The sequence below is a fragment of the Bufo gargarizans genome, chromosome 6 (assembly GCF_014858855.1).
Source record: "Bufo gargarizans isolate SCDJY-AF-19 chromosome 6, ASM1485885v1, whole genome shotgun sequence".
NCBI classification, from domain to species: domain Eukaryota; kingdom Metazoa; phylum Chordata; class Amphibia; order Anura; family Bufonidae; genus Bufo; species Bufo gargarizans.
In genome coordinates, this window is record NC_058085.1 from 387,118,367 (window position 1) to 387,132,865 (window position 14,499).

The 14,499-nt window shown below is 48.1% G+C and overlaps 1 protein-coding gene across 1 annotated transcript in view; it reads right to left on the reverse strand.

Annotated features, from left to right (window-relative positions):
• Positions 1-14,095, reverse strand: part of ARHGAP19 (Rho GTPase activating protein 19) — a 38,779-nt gene extending 24,684 nt beyond the window's left edge. The window contains exons 1-4 of the mRNA XM_044299368.1: positions 14,048-14,095; positions 7,382-7,647; positions 4,940-5,020; positions 2,267-2,476 (exon numbers count right to left, since the gene is read on the reverse strand). Of these exons, the coding sequence (XP_044155303.1) occupies positions 2,267-2,476; positions 4,940-5,020; positions 7,382-7,647; positions 14,048-14,094 (604 nt within the window). The 5' untranslated portion in view covers position 14,095. The remainder of the gene's footprint in view (positions 1-2,266; positions 2,477-4,939; positions 5,021-7,381; positions 7,648-14,047) is intronic.
• Between the last annotated feature and the right edge of the window lie 404 nt (positions 14,096-14,499).

The following is a 14,499-nucleotide window of genomic DNA, read 5'->3' on the forward strand; positions in this document are numbered from 1 at the left end:
ATTCACCATGGTAAAAGACCATGTGATGATCGGAGTGACGTCATCGAAGGTCCTTAAGCTCTATTTAATGGAGCAGCTCACCCCAGGTCCTGTTCATCAGCAGCGGAGACACAAGGAGATGCCAGCTTCGCGAGCAAGTGGACTAAGGCGAGTTAAATTTTTTTAAATTTTTTTTAACCCCTCTAGCGCTGGTTTACTATGCATTCTGTATTCAGAATGCTATTATTTCCCCTTATAACCATGTTATAAGGGAAAATAATAATGATCGGGTCTCCATCCCGATGGTCTCCTAGCAACCATGCGTGCAAATCGCACGGCATCCGTACTTGCTTGCGGATGCCATCCGATTTTCACACACCCCATTCACTTCTATGGGGCCTGCGTCACGTCAAAATCGGAAAATATAGAGCATGCTGCGATTTCAACTGAACGCACAAGTGATGCGTTAAAAACATCGCTCATGTGCACAGCCCCATAGAAATGAATGGGTCAGGATTTAGTGCGGGTGCCATACGTTCGCCGCACGGATCGCACCCGCACGGAAAACTCGCCCGTGTGAAAGGGGCCTTAGAGGGGGGCTAGCCATCTTTTTCAGAAGAAGCCCATACCTGCCATGTTACCACTCCTATGGTTGTGTATAATAGAATGCCAGGGGAAGAAAAAAAAAAAAAAAAAGTTCTCAGCAATAAAGAAGTATTGCTGTGAACAGTACAAAAGACTGAATGATCACAGAATCAAGTCAAAAATTTAAAACTAAAAACAAAACCTGTTTTCCCATATTATCCTCAGCTTAGGTCATTAATATCAGTTCTGACACCCTGCACATCCACAGATCAGCTATTCCCTGCAGTCTCCATTGCTGGAAATAGGACTTTATCCAGAAGCACAGCTCAATTTAAAGTGTAGTGGCAGTGCTCCCATTTACTTTAATGAGCGTGCGGCTGCAGTACCCAGCACGGCCACTACATTTTGAACGGCGCTGTGCTTCCTGCTCCATTCATGAGCTAGTTCCAGCATGGGAGGCTGTAGGAAACATTGATCGGTGGTGGTGTTGGTTGTCGGACTCTCACCGATCAGATATTAAAGGGGTTATCTGAGTTATGGGGAGGAAGGGGGGGGGGCACACACATTACAAAACTCATCCAGACTTACATATACACGAGTTAAAAGGGGTTGTCCAGGCTGAACCCGGATATACCCCTTATTTTCACCCAGGTAGCACCCCTGATGTTAGCATCGGAGCATCTCATGCTTCGATGCGCTCCCTTGCCCTGTGCTAGATCGCGCAGGGCACGAGCTCTTGTTCTCAATAACACACTGCCGGGCGGAAACTTCACTGGCTCTGATGCACAGGCTTTAGCGCTGCCCTAGCCGTTTCACTGGCTAGGGCAGCGCTAAATCCCACCCATCAGTGCCAGTGACGTCACTGGGCTTCCTGGCAGCCCCATAGAGAGCCCCGGTACATCACAGGATCTAAAAAAAATGCCCAAGGGAGAACATCGGAGCACGAACTGCTCCGATGCTAAAGTCCGGGGGGCTGCCGAGGTGAAAATGGAGGGATGTCCGGGTTCAGCTCTGAACCCAGACACCTCCTTTAAGTATGAGATATATATATATATATAAAAAACACAAAAAAAACTAAACAAAAACACCTTTGCATAGTGACTTGTTTTTTACATACTGTGGGAGCGTATAACAACAATCACTGAGCTTTCCCTCATGAATATTTGTGGGTGTGACGTGTGAGCAATCTAGCCATCCTCCCCCTGCACTAGTGCAGATATACAGTAGATTACACACACATATATATATTATTCACATAGAATTACCTATGTGCTTCTGGGGGGCTTATGGGCCGGATCACTTGTGACGGGAAAGCAGTTTTCACAGGGCTGACGCCGCACTGGTGACTGATCGCGCATGCGCAATTCCTCATAGGAGCCGGCCGGCAGCAAGCTGCTGAGAGAGGGGCGGGCACACAGGCTCTGACGTTTCGTGTACAGAGCTGGGCCACTCCCTTAGGCGCGGATAAGCCTGTACACGAGGCGTCAGTCAAGTGACCCGCAGCGCTGCGGGTGAAACAGGACCACAAGGAAATATAAAGAAATTTACAAAATGATTGTTTAGGATGATATAAGGCACATTAGAATAAATATATATAACTTAGACAACCCCATTAATGACCTATCCTGAGGCTGGGTCATCAATATAGGGGGCCAGGAAAACCCCCTTAACGGACTCGCCTTGCACAGACCACGCAACTTACCTGCAATCTTTAAATGAGCCTGGTAATGGCGGTGTGTCAGCAAGGGTTCGGGCAATTCACCCAGAAACATTTTAAGTAACGTGGCCACATCATTGGGGTGAAACTCCCCGGAATCCACATCAATGTCCGTTCCACTATTGAGAGAGTCTTTAAGGATCTGCAGACGATTGCTGTTCCCGGGGATTCGAAACAAGCCTTCAGTGCGGAGATCTGTGAGGAGACAGACGTGCGGTGAAGGAAACGCTGAGATCAGATCGCAATGCAGTCTCGACCCCGCGACAGGTGTATGTTAGTAGATCGCCAGATTTATGGGAGACTGTTCTGGTTTTGTCCCCGTTGCTGTCTTTATTTTTTAGATCATGGCAAAACGGCATTATTTTTGCTGCTACCAGGAACATGGAAATTTACCCTAAGACTTTTGTTACTTATTTGATATGGTAAAAGGGGTTTTCCAGTTACACAAAAAAGGTAAATAAGGCCTCTTTCACACTTGCGTTGTCCGGATCCGGCGTGTACTCCACTTGCCGGAATTACACACCGGATCCGGAAAAACGCAAGTGTACTGAAAGCATTTGAAGACGGATCCGTCTTCAAAATGCTTTCAGTGTTACTATGGCACCCAGGACGCTATTAAAGTCCTGGTTGCCATAGTAGTAGTGGGGGGCGGGGGAGCAGTATACTTACCGTCCGTGCGGCCCCCGGGGCGCTCCAGAATGACGTCAGAGCGCCCCATGCGCAAGGATGACGTGCCATGCGATCACGTGATCCATGCGCTTGGGGCGCCCTGACGTCACTCTGGAGCGCCCCGGGAGCCGCACGGACGGTAAGTATGCTGCTCCCCGCTACACTTTACCATGGCTGCCAGGACTTTAGCGTCCCGGCAGCCATGGTAACCACTCTAAAAAAGCTAAACGTCGTATCCGGCAATGCGCCGAAACGACGTTTAGCTTAAGGCCGGATCCGGATCAATGCCTTTCAATGGGCATTCATTCCAGATCCGGCCTTGCGGCAAGTCTTCAGTTTTTTTGGCCTGAGCAAAAAGCGCAGCATGCTGCGGTATTTTCTCCGGCCAAAAAACTTTCCGTTCCGGAACTGAAGACATCCTGATGCATCCTGAACGGATTTCACTCCATTCAGAATGCATTAGGATAATCCTGATCAGGATTCTTCCGGCATAGAGCCCCGACGACGGAACTCTATGCCGGAAGACAATAACGCAGGTGTGAAAGAGCCCTTACACCAGCATTGAGCCTTACTGCATTATATGGTACAAGTTAGATGATGAATCTCTAAATGCATTTTGACTCAATTGCTGTGACCTGCACCCTGTGTTTACAGCACAAGACTCACAGCGACTGTAGCAAGACTGCTTCTCCTTCCCCTGCCAGCTGGAATATCACAGATCCAAGCAGGGTCGGCAGCCTCATTAGTATTTACTTCACTGCAGTGAATATTAATAACGTTGCGTTGGATATGGGTAAGAGGAGGAGCGCTCTTCCAGCGCATAGAGATTAACTAAAGAAATTATTTAACAGGTCTTCTTCAGGATTAGAACCTTCTGTATGACAGGAAGAAGAGTTACCTTTACACTTAGGGGTGGGCGGTATAGGCGATATAAATTTGTGCCACGATATGGATTTTGTGCATATCGCCTATATATTGCCGGACTGCGATATGACCACAGAACGGCAGTTCCGATCGGAGTCCCAGCAGTGTAATGCTGGGGCTCCAATCGGTTACCCTGGTATGTCAGTGAGCAGCATTATACTCACGTGCGCCGTGGCCGCCGGGCGCTCCTTCTCATAGGTCTGTGCAGCGCATTGCTAAAGCTATAAGCATTAGCAATGCGCCGCACAGACAGTAGAAGGAGCGCCCGGCGGCCACGGCGCACGTGAGTATAATGCTGCTCACTGACATACCTTGGCAGCCAGGACTTCAGTAGCGTCCTGGCTGCCATGGTAACCGATCGGAGCCCCAGCATTACACTGCTGGGACTCCGATCAGAACTGCTGCTGCCACCAATGATGTGGGGGGGAAGGGGGCCCCTGCCACCAATGATTAATACTGGGGGGGGGGCGCACTGCCCACTGCCACCAATGATGGGGCGAGGAGGATACCCTGTGGCCAGACGTAATGATGATGTGTCTGCAGGACGGGGCCCTACAAGTCTTGCCACGCCTCAGAGGTAGACGTGATGTCATCGGGATAGAGAACCCGTCACTTTCTAGTCCCTGGGGGAGGGGACGTTATCTCATTACTTCCAGGAGACAGCAGTAATCTAGGACATTAGTCTGTCAATTGATTTCCATTCTTTGTAGCTGCCATAAAGCACACTGGCTCTGCCGTACTGTCCATCGAATTAAGGAAGGAAGGTGTGTGTGTGCAAAATGGACACCAGGGAGATTGTCTGTGCAGCCAAATATGTTTAGGGAGTCAATCAGAATATGTCACAAGCAGCTAGGGGACAGGTACAGAGCTGCATTCTCTTCACTTGCATTCCCGTCATGTACTGGGGCTGCACACGGCACATATTTCTGGTCCTTTCAGTTCTGCATTATTACAATAAGTGCTTGCAAAGTATTTCACCATTATCCATGTCCACATAACATCCTCAGTGGTAGATAAAGAAGAGAGAAAGGATCCCCGCTGATTCAGAGAGGTCAAGGTACTTACTTTTGTGCAGATACTCGATGAGCTGGTATATCTGTGCAATGCCTTCTTCTGTCAGTGGTGCTCCAAAGACGATGCCTTTCTCTAGAGAACAGAAAGAAATACATTAACTGCTGGGGCTGCCTTTCTCCAGCGTTGGTTGCCTTTGATGTGCTGCTCAGTACATATACTCTAAGGGCTGTTTCACACGAGCGAGTCCATTGCGGGAATCGCGCTCCGTGTGTGTGATCCTCCGCTCGACTATCATGATTTATAATGCCATGTGTCTTGGCTTGACCTTATTGCTACAGAATCATACTGACAGCTTTATGTCACTATGATTCTGTGGAAAAAAAAGGCCATGCAGAGACACACGGCATTATAAGTCATGATAATGCCGTGCGCTCCTGCAAGTCCAGAGCGGAGGATCACACACACGGAGCGCGATTCACGCAATGGACTCGCTCGTGTGAAACACCCCTAACACTGAAGACCTGCGAGTAGAGAGGAGCGAATTTCTTAAAAGTTCGATTCGGCTGATTAAGCAAATTCTTTTGTGAAATTCGGTCAGTGACAAATTACTTAATCACGAAGCGCTTTTTTTTTGTAAGTAGCTGGTGCAATGACAGGAAGCTGCTATAGCGCCGCCCCCGTCATTGTACCCCTCAGATGCCACGTTCATACATGATTGCGGCATCCGAGTGTAAAATTAATTTAAAATCAAACTTACCGCCTCCATTTGCTCACGACAGGCCGGCAGCCGCCTTCTTGCTTGAAGATCTCGTGTGAAATCCTGTGCGGAGTGAGATTACGTCATCACGCCCGCCGGCATGGTGACGTAATCTCGCGCCGCGCGGGATTTCGGCCGAGATCTTCAAGCAAGATGGAGGCTGGCGGCCCGTCGCAAGCAAATGGAGGAGGTAAGTTAGAATTTTAATTTTATTTTTTACACTATTTTAGGTTAAATTGATTCGCTGACACAAAGCACGGAGGAAATTCGGCTTCTAGGCGAATCAAATTTATCCTGAAATTGTATCAAATTCTACTTCGTGGGAGTCTCTCGATTCGCTCATCTCTACCTGCGAGCAGAGTTATGTGCAGCTTTATACCGTCTACAAGAGCTTTTCTGTAGAAAGTGACATTTTGTATCAGGTTATTTTGTTCTGCGGGTGGAAATAAAGCGCATCAGCCCTTAAGGGTTTTATCACAACTCATTCTAAAAAATATATACTGTATATACACAGGTACACGGTCAAGTCCTATTATTCTGACCACTGCCTACTTTCAAAGTCGGCAGCGTGTAGCTCACAAAGAAACCTCTTTACACTGGGTTCACACCTGAGCGTTTTACAGCGCGTTCCTACGCGCTGTAAAACGCTCAACAAGGAGAAACCAATGATTCCCTATGGGAATGGTTCACACCTGGGCGTTTTACAGCGCGTACGATCGCGCTGTAAAACGCCCTACGCTCAAAAAAGTACATGAGCTTCTTTGGGGCGTTTTGTCGCGCGTTCCCGTACATAGACATTCGGGAACGCGCGACAATGGGCGTTCGCTTGTCTCTGTATGCGTGATTGTAAACGCCGGTACAATCGCGCATAGAGAGCGCTCCTTTCGGAACGCTCAGGTGTGAACCCAGCCTTAGCGATGAGCTCTCTACACACATATCCTTTGTTGCTGTCAAGGCAAAAATTTCCATTGTTCTTGCGATACAGGAGTTAAATTTCGGAACTTGCTGTCATTTTCTGTTTACTCTTGAGTCCAGTCAGCTGATGGCTCATGTAGAGTTTAGCTCTAATCTCCTGACCTCAAACAAACACTCATTTAAGCCATATTAACATTTTGATAATAATTTAGTTATATAGTGAGTGTTTATGAGGTTAAAAGAGCAGATATAAGAGCTCTACATGTCAGCTGATGGGATTCAAGAGTAAACAGAAGTCAGTAAATACTGAAATGTAACTCCTGCATCACAAAAACTACTGAAGATTTTAAGACCAATTGCAAAAATGATTTTTAGTGCAAAATGAGTAGATGCAATTATTTAAAAAAAATGCCCCAAAGGTATTTATAGCCTGGCCTCACTTCAGCAAATTTATCATGTAGATAAAGTTAATACAAGGCACTTACTGATGTATTGTGATTGTCTATATTTTTCCCTTTGATGGCTGGATTCATTTTTCCATCACATTATACACGGCTTGTTGTTTCCATGGTTACGACCACTCTGCAATCCATCAGCGGTGGTCGTGCTCACGCCCTCAGTCCCAGCTATCAGAGAGGCCGGCGCGTTCTTCTATATTGTAAAAGTACGACCAACGCTGCTGGACTGCAGGGTGTTCGTAACGCCTGGAAACGAGCAGTACTCTGTGGAAAACATTATGACTCTTGCACACCATTCTTTCAGGCCCAGGTAGAACTAAAGGGAGGATGCACTTTTTCTTGTGGCTGCTTATTTGTACTTACCTTTACGCTTAAGAAAGTTGAGCGACTTGAAGAAGTTAGCGGCTGTAGCGTTAGGTCCGGGAAGTTTCGGTTCCACTTCTCCCATGAGCTCGGCAAGATCTGTGCCGGGCAGGTCCAGCAGCCTTGTGATGTTGCTGACCACCAGCTCGGTAAACACTTCCGGATTCTCGTGCCGAAGCTTTTCCACAAAGAAGTCTGGGTTGTAAATGACGGGCTGGCTCCGTAGGGAGGCGTCATTACAGATAACTATACTGCACAGCGAGTCACTGGGAGGGAAAGGAAAGACATTCATATGGAAATGTATATGGTAGAGGACATGAAGGGCAAGCAATCTACAGTCACAAGAGCCCGATTACTGGTAAAAGCTCCTGGAAAGCTTAGGGCTCAGCGGGTTACCTTAAAGGGGCTGTCTCTCACTTCAGCAAATAGCATTTATTATGTAGAGGAATTTAATACAAGGCACTTACTAATGTATTGTGATTGTCCATATTGCCTCCTTTGCTGGCTGGATTCATTTTTCTATCACATTATACACTGCTACTTTCCATGGTTACGACCACCCTGCAATCCATCAGTGGTGGTCGTGCTTGCGCACTATAGGAAAAAGCAACAGCCTATGTGCGGTCTCACTGTCCCGGCCACCAGAGAGGCCGATGCTTTTTACTATAGTGTGCAAGCACGGCCACCGCTGATGGATTGCAGGGTGGTCGTAACCATGGAAACGAGCCGTGTATAATAATTGCTCTACATAATAAATGCTATTTAGACAACCCCCTTTAATGATCCAGTCTGGCTTTGTTCCATATTCCACATACATTATTATATTAGATTATTGGATTTAAGGATGTGTCATCTGAAAATAACCTAATGATTAAAATCACGTTTCACGTTCAACATATTTTTCAATAATTTATGTAATTTAGAATTTTCCACGTCAATACCTATATTTAAAACAAAAACGATAAAATTCTGCAGGTTTCACACTGGCCACTAGAACTAATAACTGTCTGCACTGTTTGCTTTATACAGATCAGGGCCCCTCACAATGAATATACTTACCTGGCTCCCTGTGCCGCTCCTGGTCCCCCACATGCGCTGATGAAATCATCTGGTGTCGCGGGGACGAGAGCCCCCTTAGCATCCCAGGTGATACTAGGGAGTCAAAAGACCTGCAGTGCGGATTGAGATGCACAGCGTAAAATGTGGGGGGAATCTGCAACAAAACCTGCAGGTAGAACACGCTATGCGGCAGTAATGCTTCCGCCGCGCAGCCCATGCAACAGTCTGCAGGCCGCTTTCAGACGAGCGGGACTGTGACCTCCCATTATGGACAATGATCGTTTCACAGGATTGAACAGCATTGTAGTGAATTATAATGCTGTGCGTCTCCCCTGAGAAAGGAGCAGTGTCCATAACGGGAAATCACACTCCCACATGGAGCGCGTTTTTCCATATTGGACATGCTCCTCAATTCACACAAATTGTATTTATGGGTCCGCAAAAGATGCTGTCCACCAACTCCACCTTTGTACTTCCGTTCCGCGACCCCAAAAAAAAAAGAAAAAGAAAGAAGAGCACGTCCTGTTCTTGTCCACAATTGCGGACAAGAATAGGCATTTCTATCATAGGGCTGGTCATGTGCGTTCCGCAAAATGCAGAACGCATACAGCCGGTATCCATGTTTTGCGAACCGCAAAACACATACGGTCCTCTTAATGTACCCTTAATATAATTAACTTTACATCTTTACACATGGACGCTCTCCTGAGTTCGATACTAAACCGCTCGGCCTTCGCCGCCTTGTTACAGCTACGTTCTACTGAAGAGGATGAGAGAACGCGCTCCTGAGCCCCACGGCGGGATTTACTCTGTTACAAGACACGTCCGCACAAATAACTTGACCTTTTACAACTATTCTGCCATTTCTAAGGGGCTTTACCAGGATTAGATCCACAGATCACACACAGCAGCCTCCCCATAGCGTTATATACCGTCCATACAGCGGCCCGCGGACACCAGTATACGCAGAACACACACATGGATAACATAGATAATGCTTACAAGAGCGCGGAAAGCTTCTGGAGCGGCATTAATGAGGCTGGAGAACGATGTCAATGGCGCTGTGTGCCATGGACATGGGGAAGTCATACAGCCCCGGCACATTCCTGACATACTGCTTTGCACAAAGCCACATTGTACCGCCGGCCACAGACATTACTGGATCTCAGCACTCACTATTCTGCTGGTGGAGTCTGTGTACATACATTACTTATCCTGTACTGATCCCGAGTTACATCCTGTATTATACTCCAGAGCTGCACTCACTATTCTGCTGGTGCAGTCACTGTGTACATACATTACTTATCCTGTACTGATCCCGAGTTACATCCTGTATTATACTCCAGAGCTGCACTCACTATTCTGCTGGTGCAGTCACTGTGTACATACATTACTTATCCTGTACTGATCCTGAGTTACATCCTGTATTATACTCCAGAGCTGCACTCACTATTCTGCTGGTGCAGTCACTGTGTACATACAGTACAGACCAAAAGTTTGGACACACCTTCTCATTATAAGAGTTTTCTTTATTTTCATGACTATGGAGGCATCAAAACTATGAATTAACACATGTGGAATTATATACATAACAAAAAAAAAGGGTGAAACAACTGAAAATATGTCATATTCTAGGTTCTTCAAAGTAGCCACCTTTTGCTTTGATTACTGCTTTGCACACTCTTAGGGCTCTTTCCCACCTGCGTTATAGTCTTCCGGCATAGAGTTCCGTCGTCGGGGCTCTATGCCGGAAGAATCCTGATCAGGATTATCCCAATGCATTCTGAATGGAGAGAAATCCGTTCAGGATGCATCAGGATGTCTTCAGTTCCGGACCGGAACGTTTTTTGGCCGGAGAAAATACCGCAGCATGCTGCGCTTTGTGCTCCGGCCAAAAATCCTGAAGACTTGCCGCAAGGCCGGATCCGGAATTAATGCCCATTGAAAGGCATTGATCCGGATCCGGCATTAAGCTAAACGTCGTTTCGGCGCATTGCCGGATACGATGTTTAGCTTTTTCTCAATGGTTACCATGGCTGCCGGGACGCTAAAGTCCTGGCAGCCATGGTAAAGTGTAGTGGGGAGCGGGGGAGCAGCATACTTACCATCCGTGCGGCTCCCGGGGCGCTCCAGAGTGACGTCAGGGCGCCCCAAGCGCATGGATCACGTGATCGCATGGCACGTCATCCATGCGCATGGGCCGCTCTGACGTCATTCTGGAGCGCCCCGGGAGCCTCACGGACGGTAAGTATACTGCTCCCCCGCTCCCCGCTCCTACTATGGCAACCAGGACTTTAATAGCATCCTGGCTGCCATAGTAACACTGAAAGCATTTTGAAGACGGATCCGTCTTCAAATGCTTTCAGTACACTTGCGTTTTCCCGGATCCGGCATGTAATTCGGCAAATGGAGTACACGCCGGATCCGGACAACGCAAGTGTGAAAGAGGCCTTAGCATTCTCTTGATCAGCTTCAAGAGGTAGTCATCTGAAATGGTCTTCCAACAGTCTTGAAGGAGTTCCCAGAGATGCTTAGCACTTGTTGGCCCTTTTGCCTTCACTCTGCGGTCCAGCTCACCCCAAACCATCTCGATTGGGTTCAGGTCCGGTGACTGTGGAGGCCAGGTCATCTGGCGCAGCACCCCATCACTCTCCTTCATGGTAAGATAGCCCTTACTTTCAAAGTTTTCCCAATTTTTCGGACTGACTGACCTTAATTTCTTAAAGTAATGATGGCCACTAGTTTTTCTTTACTTAGCTGCTTTTTTCTTGCCATAATACAAATTCTAACAGTCTATTCAGTAGGACTATCAGCCGTGTATCCACCTGACTTCTCCACAACGCAACTGATGGTCCCAACCCCATTTATAAGGCAAGAAATCCCACTTATTAAACCTGACAGGGCACACCTGTGAAGTGAAAACCATTTCAGGTGACTACCTCTTGAAGCTCATCAAGAGAATGCCAAGAGTGTGCAAAGCAGTAATCAAAGCAAAAGGTGGCTACTTTGAAGAACCTAGAATATGACATATTTTCAGTTGTTTCACACTTTTTTGTTATGTATATAATTCCACATGTGTTAATTCATAGTTTTGATGCCTTCAGTGTGACTCTACAATTTTCATAGTCATGAAAATAAAGAAAACTCTTTGAATGAGAAGGTGTGTCCAAACTTTTGGTCTGTACTGTACATACATTACTTATCCTGTACTGATCCTCAGTTACATCCTGTATTATACTCCAGAGCTGCACTCACTATTCTGCTGGTGCAGTCACTGTGTACATACAGGATGTAGCTCAGGATCAGTAATGTATGTACACAGTAACTCCACCAGCAGAATAGTGAGTACAGCTCTGGAGTATAATACAGGATGTAACTGAGGATCAGTACAGGATAAGTAATGTATGTACACAGTGACTGCATCAGCAGAATAGCGAGTGCAGCTCTGGAGTGTAATACAGGATGTAACTCAGGATCAGTAATGTATTACACTCCAGAGCTGCACTCACTATTCTGCTGATGCAGTCACTGTGTACATACATTACTTATCCTGTACTGATCCTCAGTTACATCCTGTATTATACTCCAGAGCTGTACTCACTATTCTGCTGGTGCAATCACTGAGTACATACATTACTTATCCTGTACTGATCCTCAGTTACATCCTGTATTAGGCTACTTTAACATTAGTGTTTTTTGCGGATCCGTCATGGATCTGCAAAAACGCTTCTGTTACAATAATAGAACCGCATGCATCCGTCATGTCTTCTATAGCCATGAAGGATCCGTTTTCTATTCACTCTTGCAGGAATGAGCCCAGGCCCGCCCTCATACTAGGAGCAGGGACCTGACTGCATGCCTTGTACACGCACTACATCCTGACATTGTACACAGTCAGGACAATGCATCATGACACCTGGAAGAAATCCAGAGAGCGGCGAGTACAGCGCCTCACTCATTGCTGCCTGCGCCTCTTGGATCAATAATGAAAGTGCATCCCCCCAACTTTATAAAGTGGAAAATCCGGTATAGAATTTATATGGACTATCGAAGAGCACAAAAAAGTGGAGTTAGTCGGGCGTACAACTAGGCCTCATCCAGCCGTGTCAGTTAAAGCGTAAGGCCCCTCGCAGACGAGCGTTCCTCCCGCAGCGAGTCCGTATGGCAGCACCCCGCCTGACCTCCCAGCACTAACGGGATTCACATAGCATTGTATTGATTTATGATGCTATGTAACCCTTACAGTTCTGGAATGTATTGGATAACACTGGCATAATGCTAAGGGTTACATAGCATCATAAATCAATATAAGGCTAACGTGTGCGCTGGGAGGTCAGGCCGGGTGCTGCGTTGCGGACTTGCTGCGGGAGGAACGCTCATCTGCAAGGGGTCTAAGTTAATGCCACATGGAGAGGCAAAAACTGAAAATAGTTAGCTGGTCAATACGGGGTTAAAGGGGTCAGCCCATCTCATAATTGGCAATATGTCCCTAATGCCTGATGGGTGTGATTCCCGCACCTATCTCTAGAACAGAGCCGGCAAAGTGAAGCGGAGCAGACAGCGCACGCGCGGCCGCCCTCCCTCCATATGGGAGGGCCGAAAACAGTGCATCGGCTCGGCTATTGAATGAGAAGTGCGCTGCGCATGCACGACTTCTGTGCTCGCTTCGGTGGGGTGCAGTTCTCCAGAACGAGGGGGGACCCGCGCCCATCTGACATTGATGGCATGTCCTATTGAAAGGCCATCATTGCCCCAGAGGTGAACACCCCTTTAAAGGGGGTTTTCCCATAACAGACAATGGGGGTGTATCACTAGGACATGTCCCCATTGTCTGATCACCTCTGGGACCCGCACCTGGGCAGAGGATGGAGCAGTGGCTGGAGGACCCTGGGTCCGGCCACCGCCAAGCGCTCTCCTCATACAAGTGAATGGGGGCGACTGCGCTTACGTGGCCACCGCTCCAATTCATTTCTATGGCACCCTCCACCACTCCGTTCTCGGTGTGGGTGCGGGTCCCAGACAAAGGGGACCTATCCTAGTGATATGCCCCAGATGTCTGTGATGGGAACACCCCTCTAATGATAAAGCTGACTATTTTGGGAGACTACAGGCCAAGGTCAGCCTCTTAAAGGGGCTCTCCAGGTACACCATCAATATCTTATCGTCGGCAGTCCGACACCCCGCACCCCCAACCATCACGGTTCGGAAGTAGCTCCTGCACCAGAACTACACAGCGCCCCCCATTGTGTGGTGGACGGAGCTGGTAACTGCAGCGCTGCTCCCATTGGCATGAATGCTGCAGTTACCAGCTCCGTCCACTACACAATGGGGGCGCTGTGGACGGGGGAGTCACGTGACCTCAGGGTGCAGGACACCGCAGCCACCATGATAATGATAACACCGGGGGAGGAGCCAAAACATGACAAGGTGTCCACCGTCTGAGTATCACTCCATACGCTCCGGGTGTAGAACTACAAGTGCCAGCCTCCCCTCCGTGCACGCTGACACTTGTAGTTCTCCAGGGCCCAGACACTGGGAGGTGTCAGAAAGGCGCCGAAAAGCCCTACACAGATCCCGAAGGCTCGCACACGAGAACCCCGGTCTCACCGCGTCACCCCCTGCTCTCTGCCGCCCGCATCCTCCGTTGCTGCCATCTTGTTTTCAAATCATCCGCCGCCGTGCCGGTTACACCCCTTCAGGTCCCCCATTGGCTCAGCATGTCCAGCCCTACCGCGCTGATTGGTCAATTTGAATATCCTTGCCGCTGGTGGGCGGGGACGAGCTGGAGCCAGGCAGTTTAAGTACAGGAGACTGGGACTCGTGTTCTCGCGGTAACTGACGAGAGTAGAAACAGCTGGAGTCTGGACTCGCGCTGTGCGGGAATGAGCTGAGGCCGCGGGGTCTGTGAGAGAGGAAGCTCCAGAGATGTGGCTTGCGGCTGCTCCTCGCCGTGGAGTGCATCGTCCTGTGCACGTGGCAGCTGTACATTACATGCATGTAGATATTTACATGTATGCAGCACCGCCTAAACCTCACATACATGGTGCCTCCACACAGTA